We start from the raw sequence: 17,053 nt of genomic DNA on the forward strand, positions 1-17,053 counted from the left end.
ATTAAGCTCCCTGGCCCCCAGAGACTGCTCCATGGCTTGAGCACATATCCAATGGTTTGATACAGTGCAGAAAAATAGACATTTTTACTGTGATGAACTCTGTCAATATATTCTCCATCTGAGAAGTAGCGGTGTAGCGAGGTCCTCTTGAGCCTCTGCCCACAGCAGTGTCCACCATGACCAGCAGAAGGCCATCTGGTCTTGAAATCCTTGAGCATTCTAAGTAAACAGACTGCCCAGTGTCAGATTTCCCCCAGCTCCTGTTCCAGATATATCCTGGATGCTGCCAAGGGGTCAGCAACACAACCAATAAAAACAGTACTCAGCTTTTCCTCTTTAGTCCAAACAGGTTGGCCAAGGTGTTGCAATAGTCTACATGTTCTAGAACAACCCCCACTCCCCTTCACTCAGGGAACAATCCGTTAAATAAACATTCAGTCTGCAGATGGAGAAAACAAGCTTTATTATAATGATTTGAGATTTTTGTGCATGGTAACGATATACACATGAAATCTTGTTTCTCCTGTGTTTCAAGACAGAATTAATTTAAAGTTTTATTATAGACTAAAGCATCCAAAATACTGTGGTACGTATGTAGCTACGAACATACAAACAGGTCGATGCACAGCGTCCATTCTTCTATAAATAGGCAGTCAGCATTTCAATTCATGAAAGAACATATGAGAAGGCGAAATCGTTATCGATGGCACAAGACCAGCTGCGTTCTACACGCAAAATGTATGAAACAGATCTGTTGAGGTGGAATGTACAAAATCTTCAAAGAAACAACAAGGGAATGGATGGCCCTCATACTCAGGCAGGCTCAGGAGGCTGCACACTTGGGAATGGCAGAGAGACGTTAGCAGAGGACCCTTTGCTGAGAACACAACACCCCATGTTGAAAAGCAAAAGCATTGAGGTTAAGGCTGTGTTGCTTTAAAAGTCAGTGGAAGTGCTGTACATTCATTGGAACAACATAGCTGATTGTTAATCTCTTCTAGAATACCAATGCATAGCATCCATACACTCTCCACAAACAGACCACACAATCACTACCACACAGCTCGTCATTAGAAAGTGTTTTTGAAGATTAGCATCGCGATTTGTAGCTTACTGTCATTTAAAGCAAAACCAAAAAATCATTTTTTTTTTTTTTTACCAAACAAATGTTTAATGGGCACTTAGTTACCTTTATGGCAAGACTAGATTCCTAGTTATCAAAAATAGTAAAATAACTGTAGATTTTAAAACCCTGCAACATTTACATAAAGTAACAGTATTAGGACTTTCGATTTTAAGGGAAATTAGATAAGGTTTGCATCAGGCAGCTTCATGTTATCCTACTGGAAAAGGTCTTTTTTAAAGCATTCCGAAGCTGGTGGAGAGCGGGTGCCCTAGCGTGTAAGTGTGTACAGAGCATCTTCCCAGCGGAAGCGACTGCTGGTGGCCTGATGCTGGTGGCTGGCTCCAGCCTCCTCGGGAGGCATTACCACCTCGGTTATGCTAACCCGGCTCTGCGTCCCTGGGAATGCGCCTCGGTTCCAGTGCATTCCCTGTGAGGACAGATGTGCCCTGTGCAGGAATGGGAGCAGCTGTGCAGCCTCTGCATGGACCAGAGAGACTTAATGCCTCACATCATCCATTTTAGGAAACTTGGGGGCTCGTCCGGTTACAGAAACTAAAGTCTCATCAAAATCTTATACATCCGTTACAAACTGGCAAACTGTCAGAGAGGCTTTCTAGTCGTGTGTCTCTGGATGGTCACGTGGCTCCCTACCACCCATGCGTGTCCAGCAGGAGAAGACACACTGCCATTAACCTTTAGAACTTAACTGTTTCATCCTAGTGCCCACGGGAAATCTGAATGCTTCCTTTCTCAGCGCTACATATCATGAGTGTGCGATAGGTTCTAAACACTTGACAAAGATAAATTAAGCAGTAACAATAGCCTAGAACAATAAAACCCCTTATTTTAATAATCCATCTTAGTTTACCAGAAAGCATTGTGAGCAAATAAGACAAGATTTCATTTAGATCTTGTCTATTTGTCTCTTAGCAGCAGCACTTTCCCCTTAAAATATGCTTACCACAATGGAAAACAGTAAGTGCACACACGTGCCCAAGTGTACAAGTGCCCAAGGAGTGTTTCCTGGAGCGCTGACGGCAGGTGTTCCAGTAGCAATGGTGGGACAGGCCTAAATTAAAGTATTCTCTCATTCCAGTTTGTACCAATATTTGTGTGTTTCAAAAAAACAACAACTCAATTTGTATTATTTCCAATTGAGCTATCAGCCTGAGGCTGACTGGTTTATGAACTAATTTCTCAGTCCACAAATATCTCAATGTTGTACAAAAAAACTCATTCAGTAAATCATTTTTAAACTAATAGTTGTAACCTGGAGGCACAGCTCAGCTGTAGCACATAAGCCTAGTGTGCCTGAACCAGGATTATACCATCCCCAGCACCACAAACAAACAAAAACAACAAACAAACAAACAAAATAGCCTGTGGCAGACTCTTAAAAAACTTGTTTTCTGCTTGTGAAAATTAACTAAAATTAATTTACTCGTTTTAAAAAAAGCTTTCTTTTAAATAGCCCAGAAACAGTTCTACAGACAGACTGTTAATTAACAGCACAACAAAATGTCTTTGCCGGAACATAAACTGTAAGAGGACAGAGACGCCTCTCTCTTCTGTGAGTCCCTGTGGTCCCAGTGCCTGGATGTGCCCCTGGCTCCTGGCAGGAAGTCTGTAGGAATGAACACTGACCTTCAGACTGAAGGCTTGGGCTGCAGGCACTGCCCAGCTATAGAGCTCTTGCTGAGCACGTCTGGGGCCATGGGTTCCATCCCCAGCACCAAGAAAAAAATTAAAAGAGAAAGTCAAAGACTTATTTCGTGGTATTTCAGAAGTAGTCTTACTTCATCACTCTAAAACTGGTATTGGATTTTATATCTATCACAAACAGGCTTGAATATTTTAAAACCCCACAGAACTAAAATAATAATAATAAGCTAAACCCTAATGTAAATCTCCTGAAAATAAAGTTTTTCTGCCCAGGTGTTGATTTGGATATAATAAATTAAATAGACTTTTGGGAGTAGCGAGATTTTCCTTCTAAATTTTTTAAAAGTCTTATATCGAGAACATTTGAATTTTAAGATAATAAGCCATAAATGTCATTATATATAGCTAAGGGAAGTGTTTTTACAGTGTATGTCTAAGGTGCTTCAATGAACGACATCCCATATTCATTATCAAACATGCCAAACACAGCTTTCCTATTTGGTAGGACTGGGTAGAAAATCAAACAGAGGAAGGAGATCATATCTTATTTTACAGTATCCATGACAGGAATGTTTCTCAAAATGCATTTATACTTAAATGAAAGGTAATTCAAACTCAATTTTTAAGTGATGCCTTTTTCCTTCTTTCTTTCTTTCTTTCTTTCTTTCTTTCTTTCTTTCTTTCTTTCTTTCTCTTTCTCTTTCTCTTTCTTCTTTCCTTCCTTTTTTTCTTGAAAACAAAGAAGACCATTTGCTGACTGGAAGTCAGGTACCACCACGTGCCAGAAAACGGAAACACTCAAACCTGCTGTCAGGCTCCCTCCACAAGGACGGCTTCAGACTGCAGCAGCAAGGAAATGTGGGAAGGGTGGCTGGACAAGGCTTCTGTCCTTCGGAGCGCTGCCTGCTTTCACACACCAAGGGTTCAGCTATATATATATGTATATGTATAATACATTCTATCTTACCCTAACCATGTATACTTGTTCCTTAATGCCTCTTCTATTCATTAGACAATGATAAGTAACCACAGCATGCCCTTACCTGTAATGCGCAACAGAACTTTGGTAACACTTGCTCGCTAAGGGAGATCATTAATCAATCACATGCCTTTGGCTGACACCGTCCATTTTCCAAAGGGCTGCTTAAGGCTCTCTGTCCCAGGACACTGGTGTCCGACTACACGTGCTGACATGTTTCAGGAGGTAAAGCTTTCGCTTTCATGATGTGGCAGAAGACGTATGAACACAGGGCACATGAACATGACTTCTCTTGGTTACATCCCAGTGTGCTGACCGGAAATTGACACCAGAAGGTTCCGTTGCTTTTGCTATATGCCTTCCAGAGCATCGGGAATTTCAGGTTTTCCTGAAATTATATTTCATTTTCTGATGTGAGGTGAGCAGAAACGAGAAAGGTGAAGAGAACACACGGAAAATAATCTTTGATTGAACCCAGAAAGGTTGGGAAATTTGCATTGATTCTGATGGGCTCAACTCAAGAGGGCCCTGAGTGAGAGCTGGGAGGGCCTTCCAGGACAGCCTTGGATTTTTCTAAAGTAATTTATATGTGGTTGTTGATAACCAAAAAAATGTCACCAGAGTAATAACACCTACTATAAAAGTGAGGTTAGAAGGGCCCTTGGGTCTTGTGATTGAAGTTAGATAAAACAGGTACCTACAAGTTTTGTTCTTGGAAGCGCTATGCAAAGGCTTACCATTCATTCACTGGTCAACAGATTTGCTAATTCTTTTTAATGTCTGATTTGCAAAATTAGTTTAACTATGTAATCCCTGTCCTATGAGCCATAGTTCACAGGTGTAAAACTTTGCAGTTTGTATAGATCCAGTAGAAGAGATTCTTTTTAAATCCTAAAAGTGAATTATGGAAATTGAATAAGCAGTTTTTAAGGAAATTGTTACATTCAGAAATAACCTTGGAAAGTTCACCAAAGATTCTTCCTAGTTTGAAAAGTCCTGTTGTGATCTGGTCCCACATCGAGAACTCCATTCCAGTTTCTAGTGCAAGACCTCAATACAGGGCTGTCCGCTGTTACTGTAAGTACCGATAGACCTTGAAGCAGTGGTTTCCGGAGTCTGCAACCACAACGTGGCCATCTGAGGTTAGGGCCAGGCCTTGAGGGCCATAGAGCGGGTCAGCAGATGTGTTGATATAGGACAAAAATGATCCACTCCCGTCAAAAACCTGCATGAATAAAAAACAAGAACATCAGAGATGTTACATAGGCTGAAGATGGATTTTTGAAAATGCTTTGAGGGAACATTCTGAGTCTGCTCAGGCTGCGCATACACACAGTATCTGACGGCTGATCTTGGGCATTGACGTGGATGGGTCTAGGAACAATTCTGGGAGCATCTGAGAACATCCATAAGTGTACTTCCTGAAAAGACTCCCTGGGGTGGGGGCAGCACATCCTTGTGTCCAGGCATACGGAGGGCTGAGAAAAAAGCTGCTGCTTTTGGCCCCACCATCTTCAGTCCTGACTGGTAAGTGCATCTGCCTGGCGGTGGCTGCTGCAGCCACTGCTATCATCCTTTGCTGACACTGGAATCCAGCTGCTTTGGCCTTCCAACACAGGCTGAGGAAGACCTGGGGTTCTCTCATGATCTAAGAGCACAGTGGTTCTCAACTGCCCTATTTTTAGAGATAGAACAATCCCTTGGGCAAACCTCTATCTCTAAAAATATTTACATTACAATTCATAACAGTATCAAAATTACCATTGTGAAGTAGCAATGAAAATAATTTTTATGGCTTGGGGTCACCACAACACAAGGAACTGTATTAACGGGCCACAGCGCTATGAAGGTTGAGAAGCATTGCTGTTGGTATAATGTTCTTGCGGAATGTTTTCAGTCCACACTTGTTCATTCAGTGCTGATTTCTCTGCCCCACAATCTGATTTCAACCAGGACACTGCACTGTGATTACTCTAAGTATCACCTGTCTCAAATTTGTGCAGACATGCCACCATTTGTTCTCTGTGTTGCCAATAAAAACAACCAGCCACAGTGCTGAGCAGAGAAGAGAAGAGAGTGGGACATCCTGATACAGAGGGAAGGAGAAAGAAGGAGTGGGAGGAGAGATCTGAGAAGAGAGCTGAGAGCAGAGAATGAGGAAACATCAGGAGAAATGACCCAGACCTAAGAGATGACTAAAAAGCAAGTATAATGTGGGAAATCTGAATGGGAGGAAGCTATGAGGGCTTGGAGGTTTAGGATGGAGTAACTATTACCCAGCATTGTGCTCTAGGTTAATTAAATAAATCCTAGTCTCTGAGTGGTAATTTGGGTATACAGCTGGTTTAGGAATAGCCGCTTTTTAATAAAAGATGAATCAATAATAAATATTGGTAATCATCAGCATGCTGCTCAGGGCTGAGCGTCTAGGCCTTCACTGTGAGGCTGGTGCTGCTGTGGCAGCAGCCTGGTGGACTGAGAGGTTACCAGGCTCTCAGCCTCTTCAGCATACAGATGACCGTGCATGCCTCATCCGCCCGAGTCACGGGAGTCAATAACTCGCTTGTGACACACATTCAACCCATCTGTCCTGCCCTATTGTTACCCTAACACATACTTGTCACCACTTACACTTGTCATGCTCTCTCCTGGTCCCTCTATGACTGCAGTCACCGACACAGAACTCGTTGGCTGCCAGATCTTATATTACTATGGCTGTTGCAGTGCAATGGCGAAACTGAGATTGGAAGTCTGTATAGTTCAGTGTGCCCTCCTGGATAGGCCATGGCCTTTTCATGGTCCACGTGATTCTGCTGTGATGAAGTAAGAGCCACAAATGTAGGCTCATAACACTTCCTCCTTTACAGGGTCCCAGGTTCGCTCCTTTGGACCGTTTGTTTGGCTGGCGTGGAGCTTCAAGAAACAGTGTAAGTAGCCACAAGATATAAACAGCCTCTGTGGGCCTTTGTAACTTGTCCAGCTCCGGGCCTCTAAGTTACCAGACCCTCCTACGTACCGTAATGGGGCCACTGATAGAGACCTCAGGGGTCATGCTCTCTTTTGACACAGGGTCTCATGTAGTCCAGGCTAGCCCCAAACTCACTATGTAGTCAAGGATGTCCCTAAGATGCTGGCCTGTCTTTACCTCCCAAGTGCTGGGATTACATGTCTGTGCCATTATGCCCAGCTCTCTCAGTCCCAGGGACTGAACTCAGGGTCTTGCACACACTGCACAACCCCTTACCAAGTGAGCTGCTGCTTCATCCCAGAATGTCTCTTTGAATACAGAAGTCAGTGGGTAATTAAGTAAGAGATATATACATATATATGTATGTGTGTACACATACATCTGTATTCATACATATGTATATATTTACATATATATGTGTGTGCATATGTGAGAAATAAAAGCATGTTGCATCACACTGATATTCTCAGTTATTTTCTTGATTATACAAGGAGTTCATGATCAACTTGGGCCTGCTACATAGACTATGTCTCAAAAGAAAAATACAAAATTATAATATCGTGATTATATGTGTAGCATAGCCCTATGTATATGGTTTGAACTCTCTCCATAGATGAAGATGACCTGAACTGCTTATCTTCTTCTCTTTCTCTGTGTGCTGGGGTTATGGGCAATCATCAACACATCTGGCTTTGGATGTTGGCTTCTTAACTACCACACTGAATGAAAAGAAACCATGACAGCAATGAACCAAAAACAAAGGTAGGGGTGTCTGAAATAGCTGTAAAGAGACATAAACGTGTGTGTGGTTCTTTTTAGTGACAATCATAGGTTTTATTAAAATTACTGATTGTTGCCTGTGTTCATAACTAGGAAAAATAAGTCTTTACTCTGAGATTAGTAAAACACCCAACTAGTACAGTTTTGTCCAGTGGCTCTCTTGAATCCTATCTATGAGCCTTTTAGGGGTTTGAGGAGAACAATATTCAAACCAAATATATATATGTATAGATTTTTATAGATATAGATATAGATAAATAACAACTTTGCATTAGAGATTTTTATGCTAATGATGCCCCCTTTACCTTTTCTCTTGGGTTTTTGGTCCTTCACGTGAGCTTATCTATGGTGTTATGACTTAACCAAGAAGGAGGAACGTCCCAGGTTCTGGGCTGGGCAACTTTTCCCTTGGAGCAGGCCTCAGCCGCATGGCGGCACCGCAGCCCCACCCACCTGGATCCTGCTGTTGCCCCAGTCGGCCACAATGATGTTTCCATTGGAGTCCACAGCCACTCCTGTTGGCGCATTGAACTGCCCGTTGCCCTCTCCATTTGAGCCGAACTTCAACATGAATTCTCCCTCCTGATTAAATACCTGTATGAAATAGTGAAAAACTCTTTTATTTACAAATAGCTGACCCAACCATCTTGTTTTGAAAATAGCTGTCTGAGCATGTTACTCATGACAGGACCTGAGACTTGAGGAAAGTGATCTAAAGACTAGACTCTTGGCACTTGTGGCTTCCAAATCATAAGCAATCTCATTTATTATTTATCAAATTACTCTTCTTTTTTCTGTCATTTACAACCAGTTGCTGAATACTTACATAATCTCTTATAAATTACAAAATAATATAAAATATAAGATGTTGTGAATAGAGCTGAAAATATGTATTTTTAAATAACACTAAATATTATTTTACCTTCAAATAAGCAGCTTTATTTGCTAAATAGATAAAAAATTTCAAGAAATATCTCTATAGGATGACTTGTCAGTCCATTTGGATCAGGTTCTTGTTGGACCTGATAATAAATCATGTTTTATTATCATTTTTATTATAGCAACATAATTAGAACAAAGGGGCTGACAGTCATACTTAGGATATAGGCATTTATGTGGGTCAACATACAATGGCCACAGGTGAGGAATAAACAGGGGCTATTTCATTTCTCTCAGAAGGTATTTTAATTAAAATGAAGAGTTTCTGAATTCTAGGGCTTTCACAATTAGAACCAACAGAAGCTATTCCAAGTGAGGCAAAAACAGAGCTGCCATGTGGGTACTGGGAATTGAATCCAGGTCCTTTGGAAGAGCAGCCAGTGCTCTTAACTGCTGAGGCCCAGGTTTTGAAGTGAAAATTTTAATGACAACATTAATTAATGACATCATTTAATGAGTTTAATGAAAACACTATAGTGAACAATTTTATCTTGCTGCTTCAGATGATATGTCCTGGCTCTGGAATGTTCCAGGGATGTTATTTTATACGTCCATTATGATGATGTGTGGATGTATGGAAATGTTAAGTAACAAATCAAGTAGTGTTCCAGTCAGGGCAACTTTAAAGGTTGTTCACATGTGGACCTCGGAGGGGTCACAGCTTTGGGCACAGATCTGGTTTGAGGGTGCCCTCAGGACCTTTGAGACCTCTTTGGCTCCTCAGCAACAAGCACAGGCAGTTCTTGCTGATACGCTAGGTTACAAATGCCCCAGTGCAGGCTGGGTACGCAGCAGCTGCAGCTAAGTGGCACAGCACCTGCCCAGCATGTATGAAAACCTGAGTTTATCTTCAGCAATAAGAAAAGAGAAAAGATGGAAAGAAAAGAGAGGGGAAGGGGAGGGTGGGGAAGAAAAAGAGAGAAGGGGTAGGAAAAAGAGGACGTATTTAAAAGGCTTCCTGAATTCTTAGTCACGTATATATAGCTTTAAATACCAATGAGCATGTGTTCGGATGGTGAGGACACTGTTGCTCTATGCTCCTTTCTTTATTAATTCCTACACATGATCCTTTGGTGGTCCTTGCTTATTTTGTTAAGCCAGTATATTCTCTTATCATTAAGGACATCTGCTTTGTATCAGAATTAAAAGCTGCAGACTTTGCTTTATTTTTGTTATTTGTTTGACTTTTTTTTTTTCTTTGATGTTCATTGAAGACAGGGTCTCAATATGTAGCCCAGGCTAGCTTTGATTTCCTGATATCCTGCTCTGGCCAACACCTCTGCCTTTGCCTTTTAAGTGCTGGAAATGACAGGCACACACATGGAGCCCACCTCACTCAGTTGTCTTGTGAGTTTAAAAAAAAAAAAAAAGCAGCCTCTCTGCTCACCGCAGTGCTCCCTCAGCCTTGTTCCCTGCAGTTTCAGCAGTAAGTCCCAGTCTCCAAGAACACCTACAGGGGGGTGCCGTCCCAAATACTCTGCTTTGTAGTTCAGCACCACGCTAACTGCTGCTGTGCTTCGGGTCTGACACGTGTCTTCAGGGGTTCACATGCTAAACTCCGGTCCCCAGAGGCAGGAATGTTCGGGTGGAGGAGTTCCTAGGAGGGAGTGGATCCCAAGGCTCTGAACTCATGGAGGGCCTGATTTACTGGCACGTCATCCCTGAATGCCGGAGGCAGGAGGCAGCAGAGACTGGCAGTGTGCTCTGGCCTATCTAGAGGAGGCAGGTCACCTGCGCGCTCTTGGAGGCGGTAACTAGCCCCAGGCTCTGCCTCTGCTTCTCTCTCTCTTAGTCTCTAGCAGAGACTGTGACTGAAACTCTGAGACCATGAAGCAAAATACAGCTTTGCTTCTTGAATTTGTAGATTTCAGACATTTTATCACAGCAACAGAAAGCTGACATAAGTACTTCCCGTACGGTATTTGCAAATTAAACTGTATCCTAAGTATGTACGCACAGGGAAAAACAGTGTCTGTAGAGTCCTGGACCACTTGTGACTTGGTATCCACGAGGGGCCTTAGAACATATGCCCCAGCAACACTGTAGGGCAGGCAGTTTAAAAAGGAACACTGGAGTAGGCTACTTATTAACTCTGCTCTACAGTTTACAAGCCAGAAATCACCTGAATTGGGAGCTACTGCTGTAACATGGAAAAGCAAATCCCACACAGCCCATGCAGTAGCTGTCAGAGAGAAAAAGATAAAGCAAATGCTGTGATTTCTTTAAGCTGCGAAGTGAGCGTAATTGAAATAATATCATATCTAGATCCCGAAACCATCACTGCTAGAGCTTTAATGATTAGGAACATTCTGGTCTCTGCATCCCACCTAACGTCACTTAACTGCTCGTCCATTTCTCAGATGGACGCACTCTAAGAGCTGGAGTAATTTTTATCGCTTTGCTTTTGGGGGTGTGAAGTTGTTCTTTGCTGCTGTTGGCACTAAACCTCTCCTGATTTCAAAACCCTGCTCAGGCTGACTCTCACACCCACGTCAAAGTCTTCCCCAACTGTTGTAATTATGGTTCCTCTGCCCCGGTGTGGGAGACTGGACGGTGCCCCTGGAATATGCTAGCACACGCTGTATCACGGAGCTGCATCCTTAGCCCTCGGGAAGCCCGCTCCTCCTTCTGGAAACATACGCACTTCCGTTGCCATTTCTGCGCAGCTCACACGCTGCTATCTGCCTAACAGGCCTGATTTCTCTCTAGAGAGGCAGTCAGGGGCGGGAACTGGGAGTCCTTCCACACACTGATACTGGCTGGTTTACACTCTGCAGCAGTGGACAGGTAAAGCTTTGAGACCACTGTGGGGCTTAACACAGAAAGAGAGAGCAATTCAAAAGAGTCAGTGGTGAGCGGGTGTGCTGGCCTCCTGCTGCTGGGATCTAGCTGGGTTTCCCTCTTGCTGAAAGCCCTGTGGTGAAGGGGCCTTCCATGTATTCAGTGAAGGGGAAAATGTAACCACAGCCTTCCTGCCGCCTCTTTGCTCTCCAGTTCCCTCTCTATGCACCCATTCAGAGAAACGTTCCCCATCACCCCTTTCCGTTCACTGAGACACCTTAGTGGAGGTTGCCCACAGAGAATGCAGCTGTGTGAGACTGAAGCTGCTGGTTCTCTGCCACTAAGCCATGGCAACAGCCACGCCTCAGGGAGCAGCGGCAGAAGAGCAACCCTGCTTCCCTTCCCCTCACCCTCCCCAGCATCACCGCCCATAATTTTCTACTTTTGGCGGAGGATTTGGCTACCCTCAAAAAGCTCAAAACCACCAGCACAGTGGTGCACGCCTGTGATCCCAGCCCTTGGGGAAGCAGAGACAGGTGTGAGTTTAAGGCCAGCCTGGTCTACAAAGTCCAGGACAACCAAGTCTACACAGGGAAACCCTGTCTCAAAAAAACCAAAATGAATGAATGAATGAATGAATGAAAGCTCAAAGTCTTTCTGTTTACTCAGCTGAAGATGATAGTGTGAGGAATGAAGCAGAGAAAGGCCTAGGAGTGAGAGAACCGATGGATGGAAAGTCCTGCCCCTCACCTGCCTAGCCAGTTACTGACATCAATGAGTCCTCATTAAGCTGGTTGCTCAAGGCATAAACTTTAGCTGTTTGCTCACCACATGTTGAAAACTTAAATAAACATAAGGTGTGGCTCACCTTTATCATGCTAATCACTCTTATTTGATATAAACAGAAAGCTGATAATTATACAAAATTTTTTTTGTTTCTTTTTTTAACCCTCCCTCACCTGCTCTTGGAATTGAACCCAGGGTCTTGACTGTGTGAGGGCTCAGCCTTCAGCCCAACCCTAGAAACAAATGCAACCTTAAGATCAAATGCTTGCCAGTGTGCTGACGTGCTGACCTGCATACCTTGCATGGGACATGCGTCACTCCTGGAGAGGCTACCCACAACTCCTAAACGTGGTGGGTCCCCGTGTGTCGCGGCTTTCCCATAGTAAGACCGCTAAGGAGAGTTGTCTGTCTGTCTGTCTGTCTGTCTGTCTGTCTCTCTCTCTCTCTCTCTCTCTCTCTATCTATCTCTATCTATCTATCTATCTCTCTATCTATCTATCTCTCTATCTATCATCTATCTATCTATCTCTCTATCTATCATCTATCTATCTATCTATCTATCTATCTATCTATCTATCTATCTATCTATCTCTCTATCTATCTGTCTATCTGAGACAGGGTTTCTCTGTGCAGCCCTGGCTGTCCTGGAACTCATACTAGACCAGGATGGCCTCGAACTCAGATCTCCCTGCCTCTGCCTCCTGGATGCTGGGATTAAGGAAGTCGCTGTAGCAGACTTCCACTGCCTCATTTTTAAAGGCCTTATGCGGCAGAAGAGCTAACCAGTGAAGTTTTGGTTTGTTGACTAGCAGTGAACGAAAGTAGCAGGTAAGCTCCAGAAAGCTCTGTCTCTGTGTCCAAGCAACTATTTCACACAATTTTTAAATCACACCCATTAATCCCAGTTTCCAACTAAGAAATAGATGGCCGCCATCATTTATCCACAAGTATGCAAGCCGATGCTACAGCCTTCATGTTTAAGCGCAGAGACCCCATGGGCTTACTCCGTTCAGCTCTGAGTGTCTGTACATTATCTTCAACTACTTCAATTACTGCAGTTTCTCTGTAAAAGCAGCTCAGAGTTAACAACGGTGGGAGTGCTAATAGTACCTTGACGGAATGATTATGGAAATCTGTAACGATGATCTCATTATTGCTATTTACAGCTGCAAAATGGGGACCTGCAATAAAATGGGGGAAACACATGAGCGCTCCGTCAGCAGTCGCTGCCACACAGGACACGGTTAGCACATTGACTAAAGGGCAAAGGCCCAGAGCCCCAGTCACTCCTGCCAAGCCGGGTCCTGCTTGTTCCTCAGCCTGTGACCGTCTGCCCGGGGCCTCTCCCACCAAGCACCTAAGAGTGGCAGCCCCAAGGAGGTGGGATGAGCAGGGAGTACCACTGACCCCTCTCCGTACAGCCCTCCGTAAGCTACGCTCACCACCTCTCACCACCTGATGGTTTTTGCCAAGCAGGCAGGTGAGGGCGTCCCACAAAGTCTACCACAGCCATTCAGCCCTGGGAAAGAGGCTCCAAAATATAATTTTTCTTCTGAAAAAAAAAAAAAAAAAAAAAAAAGGGCGGAAAATCCACACTTTATAATATTGAGTGACTGTTGAGAATGTGGCCAGACAGACGAGAGAATGAGCACGGAGAAACACGAAGCCAGCTAGCGCTAAATCCCGCAAGCATCCTCTGAGAGGAAAATCGGTAGACGGTGCTCAGGCTTTTCCTGCAGATGGGTACATCCAAACAAGCTTGTGGCTGCAATGGGAAAGAAGAGACTGCCTTCGCTGCTCTTGGCAAATGCTCTACCCTCCACCTCTCTTGCAGTAAGTGAGAGTAAAACCCATACAAAGGCTTGCTAAAAAGAACTGCAGCCATGGAAGTTTGAATGATTGAAACAGTCACTGTTCTTCAAACACGTGTGGGTTTTTTTTTAATTTTTATTTTAAAATGTATTATTTCACTTAATACAAATGTTTGAAAATCCAGTATCTGCTGCCACATTGTCGACTGAGCCTCCTCACCACAGCTGAGACGCGTCCACTTTGTTTCTGCTTAGGCTCCGCCCCCGCTCTTCCCCCACAGCCAGCACACACACTGGGGACGGGGGTGGGGGTGGGGGCACCTTCAACATGCTCAAACATCATGCAAGTGTGAGCAGAACAAGCATAAAAAGGGGGCTTACATATTACCGTCAAGTGTACCTGCAAACTGCCTGTCCCCGTTTCCTCGGCTACCAAACCTGGTGACTATTTTCCCGTTGGGCTGGAAGATGAACACGCAGCACGCCTTGTTGTCCACCACAATAATGTGGCCGTTGCGGTCCACAGAAACTCCTTTGGGCCCCATCAGTTTTCCCGATCCGATTTTTGTCTGTTAGAGACACACATGGAAACTGAGTATGCACACTGGAGTTCAAAGCGTGGCAGGGGCCAACCTGAAACCAGTCGGCCGTCTCAGGGGAGCGTCTGCTCGAATGTTCCGAGTGCCACGTGGGACAGCCGTGTCTATCCCAGGAAACTGGCTCTGCCACAGTCAGCATGTGCTAGCGGCATCTGTAGAAAAGCCTCAGTTTTAAGACATCTGCCCTGAAACTTGGGCCACAGAGCCCTTCTGAATGGACTTGATGAAAAGCCACAGCGCTGGAGAAAGACATTTCACTCCTGTCACGTGCTTTGAGCACATGTGAAGCTGCACAGACAGGATCACTCCCTTCCTTTACCCTTAGGATTCCTTATTTTTTCCTAAAACCTTTTAAAGCAATAATATATAATATAATGATAGTCAACGTTATTTTAGGAATAAAATAATGTCAGTTTTAGTGTAAGCAAAATAATAGCAAGCAGTCACGAAGGGGAAGCCATCACGATTGCGGCTATATTTCACACTCAGCACTAAAACCTCAGACACGTGCCATTAAAAGTTACTGGAATTAAGTTCTGCATGGTTAGAAGTAGCATCCCTCCACTGTCCTGGACTCAAAGCCTACCTCACTTCCCGCTTTGTAAGTGGTGCTCAGCTAACATTTGTTTATTTCATTAAAAAACCAGAGTCTAGAATTACTTAAGAGCTAACCTGATCCTGGTTACCATTTGTGTGTGTGGTGTGTGTGTATGTATGTGTGCATGCATGTATGTATGTGGGGGGTACATGTCTATCTGTGATACATGTATGGAGAGGCCAGGAGTCAACTTTGGGTGCTCTTCACTAAGGGATTTGAGACAGAGCCTGTGTCTGGCTTTGAGCTTGCCCCCTATGCTGGCCGGCTGGTCCAGGACCCCCTGAGAGCTGCCCTCCTTAGCCTCTCCAGCATGCATTATCATGCTGACATCTTTTAAACACGTGTCACAGGGATCAAACTCAGGTCCTCATGCTTCTACCGCACCTTAGAGACTGAGCCGTCTTCCCAGCTTCCAGTTCATGGCTAACTCCTCTCATTTCCACAGGGAGGGCAAAACATTCAATTTTTATTAACCATATGTTCATGTATGCTTTAGTTCTGCATTTACAGATTCAGTCAACCTCATATCAAAGTCTCTACTGACACATGAAGACTTTCTTTTCACTATTCTCTAAACAACACAACACAACAAATATCTACAAGGCATTTGGATGGTATTAGGTATAAAGAATCTTATAGATTCAAAATATAAAGGTGTATATGGCGATATGCAAACTATCATTTTAAGAACCTGAAAAATATTGGGTCTTGGTGTCCATGGGTCCTGGAAGTACCCCACATGGAGACCGAACCTCTGGGAGGAAAAGTCCAACTGCAGAGTCTGTAGTCTAGAAGGCGGGGTCAGTGGTGGCAAGAGGAACCCTTACTTTTTAGGTTATACTTTTTTGTGCACACATTTTTAAAGCCTGTTTGTGTTATCTTTCACATTAAAAACTAACCCCACCAGTTCCGTTTCATAAGCCCTGAAGCACAGCCCTCTCTCCCATGCTAGCACTGGCTGATGGAAATCTGTGAGCAAAAGATGAACACTTTCGGTTTTTTTAGATTTATTTATTTCACATTATGTGTATGAGTCTTTTGCCTACATGTATGTCTGTGTGTGTTTCGTGACCCCAGAGGTCAGAAGGCATCAGATCCCCTGGAGCTGGAGTTACAAATGGTTGTGAGCCACCATGCGGGCGCTGGGGTCTCAAGAACAGCAAACGCTTCATCTGCTGAACCGCCTCTGCAATTGCTCCACCCGCTGAGCCGTTTCTCCGGCCTCCTCCATATGTACCCTTAATTTCCTAATACAGTGGCGGAGCTTTCTGTGAGTAGGACTTCTCATGTGACTATTTTTCTAAGTTTACAAATCATGAAGACTCAGGGGTCTTAGAGCAGAGAGACGCAATTACCTTGAAAGGAAATGTCTTGTCTTAGGCTGGGAGTCCCTTGTGTAAGTCTGATTCTGATGCTTCAAAAAAGCCCCAGGATCAAAGAGGCAGAGATCAAGGGGCAGGCCCTCTGCTTGCTTCTGCCCGATCCCACTGCTACCTAACGTTATGACAACAGTAGTGGCTGGCGTAGAACGACTCAACCATACAATACCAGGTGGATCCCTGCCTAGAAGGCCATCCTAGTGCCAGCCTGGGATGCCAGCTGGGCAGAGCCACAAAGCACAACGCAAAGCTGAGACCGACCGTCCTGTTCCTCTGCCTCCCACAGCTGCTCCCGTTCCTGCACCGAACTCTTCAGGTGAAATAAGAAGCCACGCTTCGCTGTTCCCCTGCTGTCTTAGAGGTGTAAGAACCGTGAAATGGGAGCATTTAACTCGACGGATGGCTCACAAGTTGAAGAGGGAAAAGTTGAGATATATTAGAATACAGTGGCCATAAAGGTCACCATATTAGTGATATATGCCACAAATATATAGAATATGTTATATATAATATATATATTCTGACTACATAAGGCTCTCAGCAGGCCTGGGAGATATGCCATGAAGGAAAGTGAAAGGAAAAATATAGAAGGAGGCAGAGAAGGATAAATATTAGCCTACAAAACAGATGTCTATAAAAAAGGTA

General features: G+C 44.0%; 1 protein-coding gene across 7 annotated transcripts in view; it reads right to left on the minus strand.

Annotated features, from left to right (window-relative positions):
- Positions 1-440: 440 nt before the first annotated feature.
- Trim2 (tripartite motif containing 2) overlaps positions 441-17,053 on the minus strand; it is a 131,676-nt gene continuing 115,063 nt past the window's right edge. For 6 of the 7 annotated variants that reach the window (XM_060378507.1, XM_060378501.1, XM_060378505.1 and 3 more), the window contains exons 9-12: positions 14,221-14,401; positions 13,132-13,202; positions 7,969-8,109; positions 441-4,992 (exon numbers count right to left, since the gene is read on the minus strand). In XM_060378507.1, the coding sequence (XP_060234490.1) occupies positions 4,840-4,992; positions 7,969-8,109; positions 13,132-13,202; positions 14,221-14,401 (546 nt within the window). In that variant the 3' untranslated portion in view covers positions 441-4,839. The remainder of the gene's footprint in view (positions 4,993-7,968; positions 8,110-13,131; positions 13,203-14,220; positions 14,402-17,053) is intronic. The other variant, XM_060378502.1, reaches the window with a different exon arrangement.

The sequence above is a fragment of the Meriones unguiculatus genome, chromosome 2, assembly GCF_030254825.1.
Source record: "Meriones unguiculatus strain TT.TT164.6M chromosome 2, Bangor_MerUng_6.1, whole genome shotgun sequence".
NCBI classification, from domain to species: domain Eukaryota; kingdom Metazoa; phylum Chordata; class Mammalia; order Rodentia; family Muridae; genus Meriones; species Meriones unguiculatus.